Below are 21,265 nucleotides of genomic sequence, written 5' to 3' on the forward strand. Positions count from 1 at the left end.
ATGAAGTCATAGGCAGAAGCTAGTATTAAAATAAGTTACTGAACATGATAACTTTAATAGAGAAGGAACTTTACAGAAGAAGCTATTAATGACCCTAGGTTGGCAGAAAGACAATTGGAAGGTAAAAATGGTGTGAATAGAAGACTGGAGGAAACCAACCAACCATGCAACAGATGCTGAAACCACACATACCCAATGCCTTGTAATTTCCATATAGTGTAGAGGGTTACAGATAGCCAAGTATCTGCCATATGCCATAACAGCTAAGAGAGCACACTCAGTACTTGCCAGAGATGTAAAGATATACAATTGGGTAACACAACCGGAATACGAAATGAATCGATTTTTAGTTATGATGCTGACCAGCATTTTGGGGATGGTGATACATGTATTGCAGATATCTAAGAATGGAAGGTTAACGATGAAAAAGTACATAGTTGTGTGAAGGTGCAGGTCTAGGCAGATGATCTGAATGGTGACAGCGTTACCCAGTAAAGTTTGAAGATCCATAGGTTGCTAAGGTCATGGATTGGCTCTGATTACGTAATTACCTATGCAAAGAGCGTGAGTAGCCCTGTACTTTGTGGGGTTGAGATTGTGCCAGCAAGGGGAGGGCTGCTGATGTGCAAAGAGGTGCTGAGTCCAAGAGTGCAGTTGGCAACTCAATTGGGCTTCATGTGGTAAGTTGTGCTGCCTATGGGTGAAGTAAGAAGCATTGCTAACTGGATGCATACTAAGAAAGGACTTTTTGGGCCAACAAAACCCCATTCACCTGGCTTTCTTCAGTTCACGGGCAATTTGTGCTGGTTGTATCAAAGTAAGAAATTGAAGACCTATCACCCCAATTGAATGGGACTTGCAAATGCATGAAAAGGATATTGTTGCAGTTTCTGTGGGCTCTGGAGGAGTAGAAGAAAGAAGCATGGCAAACTATATTGGGGCTGTTGAAGGTTTACAATAGCCCAGTGCATTTTACCATTAGGTATTAAACTTTTGTTCTGTTGTTTGGATGGAATGGAAAATGTACTTTGGATATGAGGATGCTCACGAGTAAGGAACAGAAGTTGTAGATGCCCCAAATACAGTTGGGAAGGCATTTCTAGCCAATGCAAGAGGTGTATGATTTGGTGACATTGCAGTTGAATCCACCCACTTGGTTAGTGAACAAGTGCCTCCAAGAGCTGCCCCTTCACATGTTGGTGCCAAGCCAAAGAGCTTAAAGAGCAGGAAAATTGAGGGGATTTTACATGAACTGGTTTTCCCCATATTTTATGTAAGGACCATGTATATATTTACTGCATATAAGCTAATCATAACTTAGAAGACACCCCTAGTGCCAGGCAGAGGCATCACACAATAACCACGAATATAGGTTTACTGGCAACCCTTAGATATTGCCCTCAAACTCGTGTTCTCTGGGGAGTCGGCTGCATGTGGTTCTAAGTGCATTGCTATACTCTTAGATCTTAGTGACTGTTTAGTAAGTACCGTATTTTTCGGACTATAAGACGCACTTTTTTTCCCCAAAATTTTTGGGGAAAAGAAGGGTGCGTCTTATAGTCTGAATGTGCCTGGCCTGGCACCCGCCGTAATAGAGAGGCGGATGCCGGGGAGGGATAGACGCCGGGGCCTGAGACATCGCTACGATCCTCTGCCCTGCCTGAAGCCAGCAGCGGGAGGAGTGATGCTATTCCGCTCCTCCGTCCCCCCGCCGCTGGCTTCAGGCAGGGCAGAGGATCGTAGCAATGTCTCAGGCCCCGGCGTCTATCCCTCCCCGGCATCCGCCTCTGTAGTACAGTGGATGCCGGGTTTGTAGTCAGTATCGGTGGCCCCTTCTCCCCCGGGGCCGGTCCCCACCGGCCCCGTACCTGTAAAGTTGCAGGCCGGCTCCTGCGCGGCGATATCGCAGGAGCCGACCTGTTCGGGTGACAGCCGGGAGCCTAATGAGGCTCCCCGGCCTGTCACGGCTATATTAGTATTGCGGCTGGTCTCTATAACCAGCCGTAATACTAATAGACAGAATGTCCCATAGACGGCAATACACTTGTATTGCCGTCTATGGGACTTGCAATCAAGTGACCGCAGGCTCAAGCCCCGGGGGGGGGGAATAAAATAGTTAAAAAAAACCAAACAAAAAAAACTTTAAAAATATGAAAAATAAAAGTTCTAAATCACCTCCTGTCCCTAGAATATATATATAAAAGTAGAAAATCATATGTCATAAACCACCGGGTTTTTTTTCAATACAAGGTGATCTAAGCAATAGATATTCCCCAAAATGGTATAACTAAAAAGTACTTCTGGCCCCGCAAAAAACCCCACTCTATGCATCCCCGTACAGCTGCAGGGTCACCTGTCAATGTGGCCTTGCAGCTGTTGCAAAACTACAACTCCCATTATATTAAATATTTTACCATTTTTTGCTTCAATTTTTTTTTTCCCTATTTTCCTCCTCTAAAACCTGCGTGCGTCTTATAGCATGACTTATAGTTGTCTTGTGGACAGTTTCTCCCACCTGAGCTGTGGATTTCTGCAGCTCCTCCAGAGTGACCACGGGCCTCTTGGTTACTTCAGGGTTGGTGGTACTGGTAGTGGCAGAGAAGTTTCCACTACTGCTGATGTTGGCAGCAGCAACTACACATGGTTATCTATCCTGTGGGAAGTAGGAACTACATCTCCACGTATTCACATAAAAATGCATTACCAACTTATTTGCCATAGACATAGCAGGGCTTTGGCAGGGAATGTAAGCAAGTGAGTAATTCCTACTCCTCCCTGTGATTTTCCTCCTCTAAAACCTGCGTGCGTCTTATAGTCCAGTGCGTCTTATAGTCCGAAAAATATGGTATATAATATATAACACTATTGCTACATTTATTTTCCACACAAACCTCTCCAATAGTTAATGTGTATCAGGTTAATTGTTACAATTAGCCTGAATACACAATGCATGGTATCCTATTCTCTATGGAGCCCAATAATGAATCCCAGTAGCTTCATCATTACTGAGCTGATTCCAGGCCCTAGAAAAATTACTATAACTTGTTACTAAAATAAATCGCCTTAATGAATCTCCAGATAATCTGTGAATTTCCCTCATTAGCCTTCAAAGACAACATAGGAAATTATAGAATAAACCTAATGAAAATCCTTGCAGTTGTCTAAATGTTCAACATTTATCAAGTTTTCTGACAGTGGGTGATAATAGTATTGAGCAGGACATGTCACCTCTCCTGAAATATCGAAGTATGTCATAAAAATTCTGGAGCATCTTTTCTTATAATTGTTTGATACTCTATTTCTGTGTTATTTCTCCTGAATACTATGAGCAACTTGACTGTTGGGTGTTATCTATCATACCCAGATACATAGCTAAGAGTTCAGCATGGGATGGGGACACAGGAATGCTAATATTAACACCATACAGTCATGATATAGTTGTAGATACTGACTCTACACAGGGCTCTCCCGAACAATTGAGTGAATACAGTAGGGCAAAAAAAATCTGTGACTTCTTTGAGACATTTCTGACTTTGTCACATTTCCTGTTCCTTCCATCTGGACTGGACCATCATGATGATCACTTCCAGTTATCCCTGTAAAGTTTGTATTACAATAATCTTTGGCGCTTTTGCACGAGGGACTGGCGCTCTTCACAAAACAGATGGTGAATCTCCAGTGGCATAATTAAAGTTTTGTGGGCCCTGGTGCAATTCTTTTTGTCCAGGGCCCCCAACCTCATCCCTACAGTGATTTATTGATAGTGATTGATAGTGATGGCTACAGGTGCTAAAGAGTTTAATCAGCCTGTGGTGTGGTTAGGGTAATCTGTGGGTCTCCTTGGTTTATGGGCTAGATGGAATCTGCAATCTTAATACTGCTGCGAGTGCTTATGGCCCCTAAAGATCCTGGGCCCCGGTGGGACTTCACTTTATGCACCCCTTCAAGTTACGCCCATGTGAATCTCCTTCCCAGTCTCAAGTCTTTGGCAGCCTCTAACAGGTTTTCCCTGTATTTAGCTCCATCCATTTTTCCATCAACACTGACCAACTTCCCTGTCCCTGCTGAAGAAAAGCCCCCCCCCCCCCCCCCAGCATGATGCTGCCACCACCATGTTTCACAGTGGGGATGGTGTGTTCAGGGTGATAAGCAGGGTTACTTTTCCACCACAAATAGTGCTTTGCATTTAGGCCAAAAAGTTCAACTTTGGTCTCATCTCACCAGGACACCTCCTTCCACAGGTTTGCTGTGTCCCCTATATGGCAAACTGAAAACAGAACTTCTTATGTCTTTCTTTGAACAATGGTTTTCTTCTTGCCACTCTTCCATAAAGGTCAGATTTGTGGACCGCATGACTTATAGTTGTCTTGTGGACAGTTTCTCCCACCTGAGCTGTGGATTTCTGCAGCTCCTCCAGAGTGACCACGGGCCTCTTGGTTACTTCAGGGTTGGTGGTACTGGTAGTGGCAGAGAAGTTTCCACTACTGCTGATGTTGGCAGCAGCAACTACACATGGTTATCTATCCTGTGGGAAGTAGGAACTACATCTCCACGTATTCACATAAAAATGCATTACCAACTTATTTGCCATAGACATAGCAGGGCTTTGGCAGGGAATGTAAGCAAGTGAGTAATTCCTACTCCTCCCTGTGATTTTTCTTGTAGGCAGGCCACATCTACACTTAGCACATGGTTGTTATGATCATCATCATCATTTAACTGTCTCTCCTTTCCTCCTACTACCCTTCTTTGCCAGCATCAGTTGTCCATAATGGAATGTGTGTCCAGCAAACAGCAATATGCACCCAGTCATCTGGTGGTCCTGCAACCTAACTCACACCTGCCCAACCTACTGGGGGTGCAGTTACTGCCGTACCACTTAGTGGATTCCACTGAGTTTCACCAAATGCTGGCATGTGCTAATCCTTGATGGAGGTTACCTATTATTTCTTTAGGAAAGCTGTTCCTGCCTTATTCATGTCATGTGTTGTAAAATGTGGGCCTTTCCTTGGATGTGTCAGTTTGGGGAGAGGTGCATGCTGTTGACATGTGAAGCACCAGTTATAGAAAAGAACAATACATGGCTTTCTCGAACCACCAGGTCAAATTTTTGGGCAGCATCAGCCAAAGTCCAAATTTAATAAGGCCAAGGAAGCCAGGTGCTAGTTTCACTCTGTTTGTGCAGGCCCAGTTCCAACACAATATAGAACCCATCCACCTCCTGGACTGTTTCCCTCCTCCATCTTCGCAAGGGCAAGGGCTTGCGTCCAGGGCCGCCGATAGGCCAGTATTACTGCTACTGGCGTCAGGGGCCCAGCCAAATTGAAAAATGGAGTGGGCCCGGTTTTGGACCGCCACCGTGTGCCGGCCCCCTGGCGCCCGCAGCAGTCGTGTGTCCGATTTCAACTCAGATCTGCGTCCAGAGGACGCAGATCTGAGTTGGACACATATGCGGCTACAGCAAGGGACTGACACAGGTCAGCTCCTCACTTTGCCACTGCGCGCCTCTCTCGCTGACACATATGCGGCTGAAGCGAGGAGCTGACACAGGTCAGCTCCTCGCTTTGCCGCTGCGCGCCTCTCTCGCTGACACATATGCGGCTGAAGCGAGGAGCTGACCTGTGTCAGCTCCTCGCTTCGCCGCTGCCGCCGGCTACTGGCTTGTAGACACGATGTGATGATCGCGTCTACAAGCCAGTAGCCGGCAGCAGCGGCGAAGCGAGGAGCTGACACAGGTCAGCTCCTCGCTTCAGCCGCATATGTGTCAGCAAGAGAGGCGCGCAGCGGCAGAGGTGGAGGGACATGAATCTGGGGGCAGAGATGGAGGGGACATGAAACTGGGGGCAGATGAAGGGTGTATATGAAGCTGGGGGAGAGATAGAGGGGGGACATACAGTCCTATGAAAAAGTTTGGGCACCCCTATTAATCTTAATCATTTTTAGTTCTAAATATTTTGGTATTTGCAACAGCCATTTCAGTTTGATATATCTAATAACTGATGGACACAGTAATATTTCAGGATTGAAATGAGGTTTATTGTACTAACAGAAAATGTGCAATATGCATTAAACCAAAATTTGACCGGTGCAAAAGTATGGGCACCTCAACAGAAAAGTGACATTAATATTTAGTACATCCTCCTTTTGCAAAGATAACAGCCTCTAGTCGCTTCCTGTAGCTTTTAATCAGTTCCTGGATCCTGGATAAAGGTATTTTGGACAAACAATTCAAGTTCAGTTAAGTTAGATGGTCGCCGAGCATGGACAGCCCGCTTCAAATCATCCCACAGATGTTCAATGATATTCAGGTCTGGGGACTGGGATGGCCATTCCAGAACATTGTAATTGTTCCTCTGCATGAATGCCTGAGGATTTGGAGCAGTGTTTTGGATCATTGTCTTGCTGAAATATCCATCCCCGGCGTAACTTCAACTTCGTCACTGATTCTTGAACATTATTCTCAAGAATCTGCTGATACTGAGTGGAATCCATGCGACCCTCAACTTTAACAAGATTCCCGATGCCGGCATTGGCCACACAGCCCCAAAGCATGATGGAACCTCCACCAAATTTTACAGTGGGTAGCAAGTGTTTTTCTTGGAATGCTGTTTCTTTTTGGACGCCATGCATAACGCCTTTTTTTTATAACCAAACAACTCAATTTTTGTTTCCAAAATGAAGCTGCCTTGTCCAAATGTGCTTTTTCATACCTCAGGCAACTCTATTTGTGGCGTACGTGCAGAAACGGCTTCTTTCTCATCACTCTCCCATACAGCTTCTATTTGTGCAAAGTGCGCTGTATAGTTGACCGATGCACAGTGACACCATCTGCAGCAAGATGATGCTGCAGCTCTTTGGAGGTGGTCTGTGGATTGTACTTGACTGTTCTCACCATTCTTCTTCTCTGCCTTTCTGATATTTTTCTTGGCCTGCCACTTCTGGGCTTAACAAGAACTGTCCCTGTGGTCTTCCATTTCCTTACTATGTTCCTCACAGTGGAAACTGACAGGTTAAATCTCGGAGACAACGTTTTGTATCCTTCCCCTGAACAACTATGTTGAACAATCTTTGTTTTCAGATCATTTGAGAGCGGGCTGTCCATGTTCGGCGACCATCAAACTTAACTGAACTTGAATTGTTTTGTAGAAAGAAATGGTCCAAAATACCTTCATCCAGGATCCAGGAACTGATTAAAAGCTACAGGAAGCGACTAGAGGCTGTTATCTTTGCAAAAGGAGGATGTACTAAATATTAATGTCACTTTTCTGTTGAGGTGCCCATATTTTTGCACCGGTCAAATTTTGGTTTAATGCATATTGCGCATTTTCTGTTAGTACAATAAACCTCATTTCAATCCTGAAATATTACTGTGTCCATCAGTTATTAGATATATCAAACTGAAATGGCTGTTGCAAACACCAAAATATTTAGAACTAAAAATGATTAAGATTAATAGGGGTGCCCAAACTTTTTCATAGGACTGTATAATTTACGGGTGACTGTAGGGGGATTATACTGTATGCGGGCACATGAAAAATTAATGAGAATGGGCGGAGTCAACATAAAAAAGGGTGGGGCTAAATTTGCCGCAGCGCGCAGAGCGCGCCGCACATTTTGTCCCTCTTTTGGTTCTTCAAAAGTTGGGAGGTATGGGTACAGGGGGCAGTGGAAAGATGTTAGAAGGTGGACGGGGGGGGGGGGGGAGGGGGATTGTTGGGTCTCGGGTGTGCGGCACTGCGGAGAGGGAACTGGGGCAATAATATATAAGTTTTTAGCTGGAGAACTACAAAGCACACAATATCTCTAAAGGTATGTGTGCTTCGTATTAATAATGATGTAAGCTGCTATGCTACAAAATTCCTGATGGCGGCCCTGCTTGCGTCCTCCGTCATTTCATGGATGTAAGGTGAAGTGCTGCCATGCAGTTTGTGTCAGCTCCTTGCTTCAGCCACATATGTGTCAACGAGAGGGGCGCGCAGAGAGCGGCGAGGGAGCAGAGGAGAAGGTAAGTGTAATGTGGAGGTGGAACGTGAAACTGGGGGCAGATGAAGGAGAGGACGGCATGACACTGGGGGCAGAGATGGAGAGGACGGCATGACACTGGGGCAGAGATGGAGAGGACGGCATGACACTGGGGGCAGAGATGGAGAGGACAGCATGACACTGGGGGCAGAGATGGAGAGGACGGCATGACACTGGGGGCAGAGATGGAGAGGACGGCATGACACTGGGGGCAGAGATGGAGAGGACGGCATGACACTGGGGACAGAGATGGAGAGGACGGCATGACACTGGGGGCAGATGAAGGAGAGGACGGCATGACACTGGGGGCAGATGAAGGAGGGGACGGCATGACACTGGGGGGAAGAGATGGAGAGGACGGCATGACACTGGGGGCAGAGATGGAGAGGACGGCATGACACTGGGGGCAGAGATGTGGGGACATGAATCTGGGGGCAGAGATGGAGAGGACATGAATCTGGGGGCAGAGATGTGGAGACATGAATCTGGGGGCAGAGATGGGGGACATGAATCTGGGGGCAGAGATGGAGGGACATGAATCTGGGGGCAGAGATGGAGGGGACATGAATCTGGGGGCAGAGATGGATGGGACATGAATCTGGGGGCAGAGATAGGGGACATGAATCTGGGGGCAGAGATGGAGGGGGGACATGAATCTGGGGGAAGAGATGGGGGACATGAATCTGGGGGCAGAGATGGAGGGACATGAATCTGGGGGCAGAGATGGAGGGGACATGAAACTGGGGGCAGATGAAGGGTGTATATGAAGCTGGGGGAGAGATAGAGGGGGGACATATAATTTACGGGTGACTGTAGGGGGATTATACTGTATGCGGGCACATGAAAAATTAATGAGAATGGGCGGAGTCAACATAAAAAAGGGTGGGGCTAAATTTGCCGCAGCGCGCAGAGCGCGCCGCACATTTTGTCCCTCTTTCGGTTCTTCAAAAGTTGGGAGGTATGGGTACAGGGGGCAGTGGAAAGATGTTAGAAGGTGGACGGGGGGGGGGGGAGGGGGATTGTTGGGACTCGGGTGTGCGGCACTGCGGAGAGGGAACTGGGGCAATAATATATAAGTTTTTAGCTGGAGAACTACAAAGCACACAATACCTCTAAAGGTATGTGTGGTTTGTATTAATAATGATGTAGGCTGCTATGCTACAAAATTCCTGATGGCGGCCCTGCTTGCGTCCTCCGTCATTTCATGGATGTAAGGTGAAGTGCTGCCATGCAGTTTTACAGCTCATGAGCCTGGATCAGAGAAACCACACAGCAGAGGAGCTGCTTATTTTGTATGCTCTTTTTATTGAAATTTTCAATCACATGTAGAGTAACAAATAATAGACATACAAATTCAAATGTAGAATGAAAACAAATCAGTACCACATAAGAGCAGAGAATAAGAATAAGATCGATCATCAGAATAAGATAATATAACAAGATAACATCAAATCCCAACCCACACCCACCCTATCATCACTACCTGCCATAGGGTCTAAGTCAGTTACACTAACGAAATAGGATGATGACCACTTAAAACTGCCAACGAGTACCATGCCATGTATTTAAAACAATCATAAAGTTGTTGTCTAATATATGGAAAAACCATAGAGAGAGAAAAAAAAATCAAAGTAATCAGAGTAATAGAAATTCCCCAAACTACTTTCACTGCACACCGCTTGCCAATGCTCTTGGTATTCCATTCGGGGAAGTCCTCATGCTGACTCCCCTGAATGGATTACCAATGCAGATGTGAACGAGGCCTTTGTACTGTAAGTAAAGGCTGCAGAATGCATGTGTGACCAGAACATCACTGATATGTAAAGATACTATGCTATATTATGTTCTATAGGGGTTCTATAGTTTCATGGTTAAAGACACAGTTGCATAGGAATGAGTATCTTGCAGATAATCTGAAAAAATTCCTGGATTTGACATGATAGAAGGATAAAGGCCAAAGCAAAAACATTATCTATGAAGAGCCTTTCACATGGGCCAATAACCAACTGATAAATGATCAATTACTTATTTTATCAGCTTATTAGGGGTATTAAATTTACTCTAGCATAAAATAGCTTCTTTATCAGCAGCACATCTCCCCATATAAACAGGAGATGTGCCCCTCACATCATGCAAACTGTATGGTCACAATCTATTGTGCATCATAATTACAGTCATTGCTCCATGTAAAGGTTTTACCTGAGTGCCCATTCACTTGTTATTCACTTGTTCGTGGCAGGAACTGAACTTGCGTAAAAGGACCCTAAAGCTTTATGCATGCAACTATGGGTAGTGTATGGTTCAGTAAAAACAGAGTGAACATCATAGGGAATGGTATCCATGGGCTATTCATGTTTTTCACTGAACGGACTGAGACAGAAAAGTGTACTGGTATGGGACCTGCTCCATATTTTTGTCTATTTTCTGTGTGTGTATGGGGCTATAGAAATTTATAGGTCCTTATATAATCTACAATTATAAACCACATATTGTGGATAATGTACAAACTAAGGTCATCTGCATGCGGCCTTAGTGTTAAAGTAGGTATGTTTGAAATGCTTCTTGAAGGCTCCCTTCACTTCTTTGTTCCTCAAGCAGTAGATAATTGGATTCACTACGGGAGTCAAAGTGCTGTATAAGAGAGATGCCAAGTTTTCCAACTCCAAGGAGTAGCCAGTAGGTCCTACATAGTTTAAGTTCGCCGTCCCGTAGAACATGGTCACTACAATGAGATGGGATGAACATGTTGAAAAGGCCTTCCAACGTCCTTCAGAAGACTTTATCTTCATGATGGTGGAAATGATGTGAAAGTAGGAGATGACGATGTAGAGGAAAGGAGTAAAACCTAGAAAAATGCTGACTACATACAGTAAGTTCTTACTGGTTTTGGTGGGATTACAAGCCGCTTGTATGAGTGGTGGTACATCACAGTAGAAATGGTTGATGCTCTGTTCTGACAGACAAAATTTGAGGTTGGCCGTCATGATTGTGTGAAGAACAGAGTTGAGGAATCCGCTTAACCACGATGCTATAGCGAGACTGGCACAAAGTCTTCCATTCATCACCACTGGGTAACGTAATGGGTTACATATGGCAACAAACCGGTCATAAGCCATGACAGCCAGCAGTATACATTCTGCTCCTCCAAGGGACACAAACAAATACAACTGAAAGATACATTTACGGAAGGAAATTTTTGAATTGCCAGTTACACAGTTAAATAACATGAATGGTAGCGTGACTGAAGAGTAGAGGATGTCCAGCACTGAAAGGTTACTCAAGAAAAAGTACATGGGTGTGTGGAGTTGGGTCTCAACTCTAATGATGGTGAAAATGCAGAAATTACCAATTAGAATGGTGCAATAAATAGCAAAAAATATTATGGTGACAAAGAACCAAGTGTCAGAAAAATGAAGAAGTAAAATGTTTTCCAGCAATGTGTAGTTTTGATGTTGTAGGTCAGTGAATGTCATCATCATAGAATTACAAGATCATTTTGAAGATGATTTACGAGAACATTCACAGATCGCCACCATCCATGTAGTCAGGGCTGGTTTTAGGGGTGGAAAACTGGGCAATTTCCCAAAGATCAAGATTTGGAAGCAACTGGGGATGGGAATCACAGAGGGAATCGATCTGTAGTATTAATGGGTTTTTTAATTGAAATAAAGTGAATTATTTGGTATGGAGTGGAGAGTAGCTACTCGAAACAGCTTAGCAGCCTTGGCACCATGGAGTTACCCCTTCTCACCGCAAGCGTATTTCAATTTTCGTTTTCAGTCCCCACCTTGCAAATCCTGTAACTTTGTTAATTTTGAGTTCAAAAACCCATATGAGGGCTTAATGTTTGTGGGAAAAATTGTACTTCATAATGGTACCATTTAATATTCTATATGATGTACTGGGAAGCTAGAAAAAAAATCACAATGGGGAGATTGGGGAAAAAAATTGAGTTAGTGCGATTTTTTTTCGAGATTTATTTTCACAGCATTCAATGATATGTCACCTGTATTCTATGGGTCAGTATGATTCCAGGGATACCAGAACCTAAAAAAAAAATCCAAAACTTTTCAATAAATATTTTTTAAATTCTTGGAGTTGCCATATTTTGACGCCTGTAACTTTTCTATATTTCCGTGTACGGGAATGCAATGGTGAAAATATGGCTGTTTGGCTCTCTTAATTTTTTTTTCATATATGTATATTTATGTATTTATAGATCAAGCGTTTTTGGAGTGGAATGTGATCGCTGGCCATCTTTAAAGACCCAGTATCCTCTGTAATAGTACGGAGATGTTGAGAAGGGGTTAAACATGAACAAGGAAATTTGGCCTACGATTGTTAAGTTATTCTTAGTAACAATTTCATATCATAAAGTTGTGATTAAAAATCCAGAAAATAGGGGCACCCTTATTATATTAGTCAGGCCTAAGATCCTACCTAACATGTATAATACTGTTTGGTGCGACTGTTCCCTCTGCATCCCTATTATCTATATTTCTGAGCATTGCTCATAACAGCTTTGACTCCTGTGAATGTAACATAGAGAAAGACATGTAATGAGTTTAACAGCACTTATACCTTATTTTTTGGGCTAGATTTATGGCTTAACCGAAGCTTAACGTAGTCCTGTATATAGTTTGTAGTCAGAACCTGTGACAGTGTAGCAGATCTCAGGGTTCACAGCTGCAGTGATGCTCTCTACACAGATATGAGACTTATGCATATAGACTTGTATGGATGTGCCTGCAGCAGCAGCTTCTGATATCTACTACTGAATTTCACCTTTGTATATGCATCAATAATTTTATGAAGCAAATAATTCATGGTAAATAGAGATGAGCGAACACTGTTCGGATCAGCCGTTCCGAACAGCACGCTCCCATAGAAATGAATGGAAGCACCTGGCACGGCGACCGGCCGCCGGCAAAGTGTACGTGTCAGGTGCTTCCATTCATTTCTATGGGAGCGTGCTGTTCGGAACGGCTGATCCGAACAGTGTTCGCTCATCTCTAATGGTAAAGTAACATCATAACCAGGCTTCAATATGACAGTGATATAGTTTAGTGCCCTATGTGTGTATGTTAGTACCCAGGGTAACACAGAATAGTTAGTTGCTGCTCCATCCCTATCTATCCTGCTAGATAAAAAAAGAGAGACAGTGAAATGTCAGTTATTCTATATAGCATATAATATATAGATATTATCCCAACCTGATTAAGTGTTTGCAGAATTCTTAGTAACCTAGAAGAAATAAAACATAAAATGGCAGCGGGAGACTTGTCTACGTATAGTAACCTAATAAATGATGTGCACTGTGCAGGCCACGTACACACCTAATCCCTATCTACTGAAACCTCATAGAGACGTGAAGTCTTTATCTTAGAAGACCTGGCCTCTGGAGGTTTTGCTCGCAGTTGTCACTTATGACTTAATTAAAGGGATTCTATCATTAGAATACCCTTTTAAAACTAAATACACGTAGGAATAGCCTTAAGAAAGGCTATTCTTCTCTTACCTTTGGCCGACTATGCATGTCTGACGGCTATTTTCCTGTGGCCTCTCTCGTTCAGCCACAGAAAAATGGCACAAGAGAAGAGGCAGAGGTGGAGAAGAAGACAAAGGCCGTTGTTGGAGAGTTTTCAAGCAGTACTGGAGGCGCCCCCAGTGTTGTTTGAGCTCAGGGGACGCCCCCAGTGCTGTGAGAGAACTCAGTTACATAAGGAAGAGAGAATACATTTCTCAGGAATGGTGGCGCAGATCAGAATAATAAAGGTAAGAGAAGAATAACCTTTCTTAAGGCTAGTCCTACGTGTATTTAGTTTTTAAAGGGTTTCTAATGATAGAATCCCTTTAAACCAGCAGCAAAAAAAGAGAGAATTTATTAACACTTAAAGGGGTTGTCCACTTTCAGACCAATGTTATTGTTTGTATAATAAAAAGTTATACAATTTTCTAATATACATTCTGTTTCAACTCCTCAAGTCCATGATCATGTAATATACAGTCTGTGGTCATGAGTTGTCCATTACATGACCGCAGACCATATGTCACATGTCCATGGACTGATTTTTATCAACTGGGAGTTAGTATAATAAATGACAGCCAGCAGTGTTCTAGAAAACATTGAGGGATTAATATAGAAAGTATATTGAAAAAATGTAGGAAATAATATTTGCCTCTCAGTATTGGTGTGAAACTGGACAATCCCATTAAAGATCATCTATTTCCAAAGACTATTTATACATGAACATGGTCAGCAGACATACATAAATATAGAACTTGGGACACCTAGGGCACCTTCTGAGAGGTGAGTGTATGTATTAGTTATTTTTAGTCACCACCCCTGGAAAGGGACACAGCATGGCGACGTTAACAATAGGTATAGCAGTCTGGAAACCAGGCTTTCCCCTACCATTATCATGGTGATCCGGGGCCCCAGTCATTTCCAGCTGGCTGTGGGACCTGTACCCCTCTGGGCCCTGTTGCAGTCACCCCCCTTCCCGATGACCGTGATTGTTACACCACTGGAAGCTTTATTTACAACCACTACAGCTACCTGTCTATGTGGTGCCATCCTGGAATTAAGCTTGATCGATCTAACGGCAAGGGAAGAGAAACCTGTGTGCTCATGAGAAGCAGGACCTATAACAGCTGAATACAAACCCCTGTAAGAATTGGGCAATTGCTGTGGCGGGATTTAATCACCAGGATTCCAGTGCTGCAAGGCTACAGTGCTAACCACTGAGCCACCGTGTGGCCCCTGTTTAGAGTGTCTTCTGTCAAGTATACTGCTGTGGATGATCCTGGCTACTAGGGTATGACGGAGCAGAGATTTTCCCTACAAATGGAACATTTGCATGCATTGAAGATTTGGAGGTACACAGGAAGACTTGTCTAGATAACAGAACATGGAGGCTTTAGAGAGTGATGAAGAGACCGACAGAAGACCCTATTGGAGGTCAGAGTGGCCATGTTGGTCCAGAACAGAACTGGCAGAGGTAATTTGCAGAGAAGGCCCATCAACTGGATCTGCCGCTGCTCACAGGAGGAAGAAGAGGTGATGAGGACTGCAACCCTTTGAGCTAAAGAATAACACCTGAAGAAGAGAAAGTAAAAGAGGACTGGAGGGTTTTCCAAAGGGGGCTTGAAAAGATTTGCCTCTTGGACTGTTTATTGTTGCAATATGCTTGCCATGTTTTGTTCTCTTAACATTTTTTTTCAGCAAGAAGCTGTTGGAGTTGAGAGGCTTTTAATAGTCCAGATCTGACAACACAATTGGATGCCAAGATTTTAGAAGGTTTAGATGGGTTGGCTTGTGGAAGATGAGAAATGATATGTAAGTTCCAAGTATGTATAGCTTTTTGAGTTACCTGTAGAAGATGCTGAGCTTTACTTGTAGCATGGTGAGAGCTGGGTCTGAGAGACTATAGTATCAAATCTGGGAGATCACAAAGTTAGCATACTTCCCAACTTTCAAAGGACAGAAAGAGGAATAAAATGTGTGGCTCCAACCACTTCTATGTTGACTCCACCCATTCTCTTCCATTTTTCCATGTGCCCCCACACAGTATAATGTTCCTATAGTCATCCTAACATTATAAGCCCTCACATTACAATATTCCCCTCCAATTGCCACACAGTATTAAGTCCCTCTCCACATGCCCCAGTTTAAACTGGCGGAAACTAGAGAAGGACATTAAACTGGGGCAGCTTGAGGGGGGGGGCATTAAACTAAGGGGCAAATAGAGACGGACATGTTCACCTACAGCTACACCCAAGGTTTAATGTCCTCCTCCAGTTTCCCCCAGTTTAATGTCACCCTCCATCTGTTCCCATTTTAATTTCCCCCTCCATCTGTCCCCAGTTTAATGTCCCCCTTCATCTTCCCCCAATTTAATGTTCCCCTTCCATCTGACCCCAGTGTAATGTCCCACCTCTCTCTGCCTTCAGTTTAATGTCCCCTTCAACTGCCACCAGTTTATTTGCCCCTTCATCTTCCCCTACATCTGCCCCCAGTCCCCCTCGCTTGCTCACACATGCTGTCTCTTCTCTCCTCCTTACCTTCCATCATTCTCTGTTTCCTCTTCCTCTTTCTGTGTAATGCCAGTGTCCTGTGGTATCCAGAATAGCTCCACACAAGATCACATGGTTATGATGTAATCAAAGATCCTTTAGCCCACTAGGATTTAGCATCTACCCAGTGGCGTAACTACCGCCATAACAGCGGAGGCAGCTGCCACAGGGCCCAGGACTTTAGGGGCCCGGTGACAGCCGCTACCGTGGTCTTTTCGGACCCCCGAGTATAATGATTGGCGGACTGGGAGAGGAAAGAAACATAAAAAACATGTTACTTACCTCTCCACGATCCTGCCAGGCCTCCTTCCTGACGTCTCTGACGTCACATGAACCCGGCCTGCGTCCCGGGTCATGTGACGTCCAACGTCATTGAACAAGGACGCCAGAGGAGAAGGCAGCGGAGAAGACAGCGTAGGAGCCGGGGGATAGGTAAGTAACAGTGGTTTTTTATGTTTTTATTCCCCCGGGTCTCTGATTATTATACTCTGGGGTCTGAAAAGACCCCAAAGTATAATAATTGTTTATGGGCGTCCACAGTGGGACATAATACTGTGTGAAGGCCACTATTGTTGATAATACTTTGTGCAGGGGCCACTATGGGGCATAATACTGTGTGCAGGGGCCACTATGGGGGATAATACTGTGTGCAGAGGCCACTAAGGGACATAATACTGTGTGCAGGGGCCACTATGGGGGATAATACTGTGTGCAGGGGCCACTAAGGGACATAATACTGTGTGCAGGGGTCACTATGGGGCATAATACTGTGTGCAGGGGCCACTATGGGGGATAATACTGTGTGCAGGGGCACTATATACTGTGTGCAGGGGCCACTATGGGGCATAATAGAACGCGCAGAAATGCGTAGGAGGGGGTCGGTTGAGGTCTTTGGCATCGGTGTCGGTCGGGGGGGGGGCATGTCAAAAGTTTGCCACGGGGCCCCGCCATTCCTAGTTACGCCACTGCATCTACCATTTAGCCTTTACCTTACCTTTACCTTTACCTTACCTTACCTTACCTTACTGTGAGATAAGAGCCAGTGCATCACAAAGTTTAACAGCAAAATTCTTCAGGGACATAGCGGGACAAACCGTAAGCTACCCCACACTGCTGGACAATAGTGAAAAACCAGGACTGTCCCACTGGATTTGGGACGGTTGGGAGCTATGGGTTAGATCTAGTTGACATGAAATTGACAGAAAGTAAGGGGTGGTTAGTATATGCCTCCTCATATTGTGTGTACATATCAATATGAGCCCCAAACAAGTCAGCAAGATCCCTTAGTGAGTAGAACTGTTGTCTGGCAGTTTGAATACAACTAAGAACAACATGTGCATGGAGTCTGTATGTTCTCCTTATTGGACTTATTGTAAGTGAAGCAAATTAGTTTGTGAGACTTATCATAAAGAGATGAGCAGTGTTACTTTTGCGCCACATATGGCGCTTTGCATTTAGGCCAAAAAGTTCAACTTTGGTCTCATCTGACCAGAGCACCTTCTTTCACGTTTGCTGTGTCCTCTATATAGCTTGTAGCAAACTGCAAACGGCACTTTTTTTGTCTTTCTTTCAATAATGGTATTCATCTTACCACTCTTCCATAAAGGCCAGATTTGTGGATTGCGTGACGTATAGCTGTCCTGTGGACAGATTCTCCCTGTACCTGAGCTGTGGATTTCTGTAGCTCCTCCAGAGTGACCACAGGACTGTTGGCTGCTGCTCTGACCAGGGCTGTCCTTGCTCGATCTGTCAGTGGGGCAGCGCTTGTGGCATGTAACCATTACAGAGAGTCAAACTGTCCTGAAGTAACTGATCTGAGAAAGTCCCATCTTTTGATCTATCCTAAAGATAGGCTATTAGTATTACAATGGTGGATAACCATTAAGGCTGGGTTCACACGGAGTATTTTTGGTTCGTAATGTGGAACTTAGACGCCGCGAGAGCTTTTGCGGGCCGTATACGCTCCCATTGTTTTCAATGGGAGCCGGTACCGTATACGCGGCGCTATTTTGCGGCCGCGATTTTGCGTGTAAAAAATGGCATTGAATTCAATGGGAGTCTGATTTTTACATGTCTATTTTTTACACGTGTATTTTGGCAAAATCAGCTCGTGTTTACATTGTGTGAAGGCAGCCTAATACTGCACATCTCTGAGGACATGAAAGGTTCTCTTTAAATACACGTCTGCATCAGTTTTCTGGTTGTCCAGGACCACTGTCCAACCTGCAGAGGTGCCGTGTATGTCATTGTAAGGCATCAGCACTCACAAGTACATGGAGTACATGGCTACTAGCAGTGGCGTAACTACCACCATAGCAGCGGTAGCAGCTGCCACAGGGCCCGGGACATTAGGGGCCCGGTGACAGCTGCTACTGCTGCTATCATTATGCTCGGAGGTCTTTTCGGACCCCCGAGTATAATGATCGGGGCCCCCTGTTGGTGGAATACTTTCCACCAACAGGGGGCCCCGAAGCTGCAGCAACGGCTGAGACACAGGAGTTGCAGCTCTGGCTCCTCTCAGCGCTGCAGGACGTTCCCCCTCTCTCCCCCCTCCCTTTCTCTGCTGTCCTCCGCCCACCAATGAGAGGAGGAGGCGGGGCTTATCAGTGCCGTCCTGCACAGAAGAGAAGAGGAAGAAGCTGCTCTAGGAAAATGAAACTGAAGATACACAGGTACGTACTGGGGTTACTATACTTATTACTATCAGGCATTTGGGGGGATTACTTGTGTTTTAGTAACTCCATGTGCCTCATAGTAATAGCAGTTAACCCCATCATCTCCCTCACATTAACCCCTGTTTGCCTCACCATAAGAGTTACTGATATGTGAGACATTTGGGGGTAATAGTAATGAAGATACTTTATTATTACCTCCATGTCTCTCACATATCAGTAACTCTAATGGTGAGGCATACAGGGGTTAATGTGAGGGAGATGATGGGGTTAACTGCTATTAATATGAGGCACATGGAGTTACTAAATTGTAATGCACAGAACCAGATTTTTTTTATCCACAATTTGTCCTGGTATAGCGGTCAGCGGTGACAGTATTTAGTCCTGTAGGGGCCACTAAGGGACATAATACTGTGTGCAGGGGCCACTAAGGGATATAATACTGTGTGCAGGGGCCACTATGGGACATAATACTGTGTGCAGGGGCCACTATGGGGCATAATACTGTGTGCAGGGGCCACTAAGGGACATAATACTGTGTGCAGGGGCCACTATAGGACATAATACTGTGTGCACTGGCCACTATTGGGTATAATACGGTGTGCAGGGGCCTCTAAGGGACATAATACTGTGTGCAGGGGCCACTATGGGACATAATAGAGCGCACAGGAATGCGTAGGAGGGACTCGGTCGAGATCTTCGGTGTCGGGGGGGCCCCATGTCAAAAGTTCGCCACGGGGCCCCGCCATTCCTAGTTACGCCACTGGCTACTAGGAAGAACCTGCTTACTACAGCGTCCTAGTGCAGTACAGGGCAGGAAGAGGTTAATTGCTGGCTGGCATTATGAGGGGGCATCTGTAAATAAAAGGGATCGGGTTATGTTCTTCATATGGAGAATGGAGGAAATTGATAGTTGTGAAGTTCTTGGTGCTGTGAGGGGAACATTATACAGTAAAAACAGCTATTTGTGGATTGTATTATGAGGGCAGAGGAGAATCTGGTAGTAAGTGGATAATGTGAGAGTATTTAGTCCTGCTGTAGCGGTCAATGGGTGACATGACAGTATTTAGCCCTGGTATAGCGGTCAGTGGGTGACATGCCAGTATTTAGCCCTGGTATAGCGGTCAGTGGGTGACATGCCAGTATTTAGCCCTGGTATAGCGGTCAGTGGGTGACATGCCAGTATTTAGCCCTGGTATAGGCGTCAGTGGGTGACATGCCAGTATTTAGCCCTGGTATAGGCGTCAGTGGGTGACATGCCAGTATTTAGCCCTGGTATAGCGGTCAGTGGGTGATGTGACAGTATTTGATCCTGATATAGCGGTCAGTGGGTGATGTGACAGGATTTAGTCCTGGTATAGCGGTCAGTGTGTGATGTGACAGTATTTAGTCCTTGTATAGCGGTCAGTGGGTGACATGCCAGTATTTAGTCCTGGTATAGTGGTCAGTGGGTGATGTGACAGTATTTGATCCTGGTATAGCGGTCAGTGGGTGATGTGACAGGATTTAGTCCTGGTATAGTGGTCAGTGGTTGACAGGATTTAGTCCTGGTATAGCAGTCAGTGTGTGATGTGACAGTATTTAGTCCTTGTATAGCAGTCAGTGGGTGACATGACAGTATTTAGTGCTGGTATAGTGGTCAAAGGCAGTATTTAGAGAAAAAGAAAAATACGGCACCGAGCCAACCCTAATGTAGTAAATTCAGCACAAGTATGAGTAAAGGTAAGCAAATGCAAAGCCGCTCACCTTAGGGGGTTGTGTAGGACACAACAACCCCAACATTTAAAAAGTTGTTAGAAACCGAGAGGGAAGCAGCTGGAAGAAACGTCACTGGAACGTAGAGGCATCAACAGATTGGGACCAAAATATTCAGAAGGTTTGGCAAGGAGAAGTGCTCACCCAATTGGATAACGATATGTTTATTAAGGCACGACGCGTTTCAGGCACTTAAGCCCTTTATGAAGTGCAATAAATCACCTTCCCAGAGCAGCTGGGAGTCTTAGTGGCTCCGAGTTCAGGCTCTACGTTCTGTGCCCTTGGTGTAGAGCTATCGGTGCTAGTACCTTAGCTCTTCACTGTCAGAAGGCATTTTTTGACAGTCAGGAAGGTCCTTCCTCACATCAGCTCCTATATCGCTGTACTGTGAGAGCGGTGAGGAATGCCCCCCCCTCCTGATAGTACTCGTCCATAGATGAATATTGGGGGGGGTGTTCCTCCCCACTCAGCAGTAAGCAATGCCCCCTCTCACAGTACAGCGCTATAGACACTGCTGTGAGGAATGGAGTTCCTGACTGACTGTCAGAAACGCCATTCTGACAGTGAAGAGCTACGGTACCGGCATCGATAGCTCTTCACCAGGGCACAGAACGGGAAAGCCGATAGTGTGCTGAATTCAGTGCACTGTCTGCTTTCTAGCGATGTATTACACCACATGTGCTTCAGGAGGTGAAAGGTCCTCTTTAAAGACCTTAGGAACACTTTAGTAAACAGCAGTG

General features: G+C 45.0%; 2 protein-coding genes across 2 annotated transcripts in view; one reads left to right on the top strand and one right to left on the bottom strand.

Moving 5' to 3' along the window:
• The window catches only part of ZBTB45 (zinc finger and BTB domain containing 45), a 500,250-nt gene that overhangs the window by 32,354 nt on the left and 446,631 nt on the right, over positions 1–21,265 (top strand). The window lies entirely within an intron of this gene.
• Positions 10,536–11,495, bottom strand: LOC142209101 (olfactory receptor 5V1-like). The gene has a single exon (XM_075278041.1). The coding sequence runs from the start codon at positions 11,493–11,495 to the stop codon at positions 10,536–10,538; it is 960 nt and encodes a 319-aa protein (XP_075134142.1).

Source organism: Leptodactylus fuscus, chromosome 6, assembly GCF_031893055.1.
Source record: "Leptodactylus fuscus isolate aLepFus1 chromosome 6, aLepFus1.hap2, whole genome shotgun sequence".
NCBI lineage: Eukaryota > Metazoa > Chordata > Amphibia > Anura > Leptodactylidae > Leptodactylus > Leptodactylus fuscus.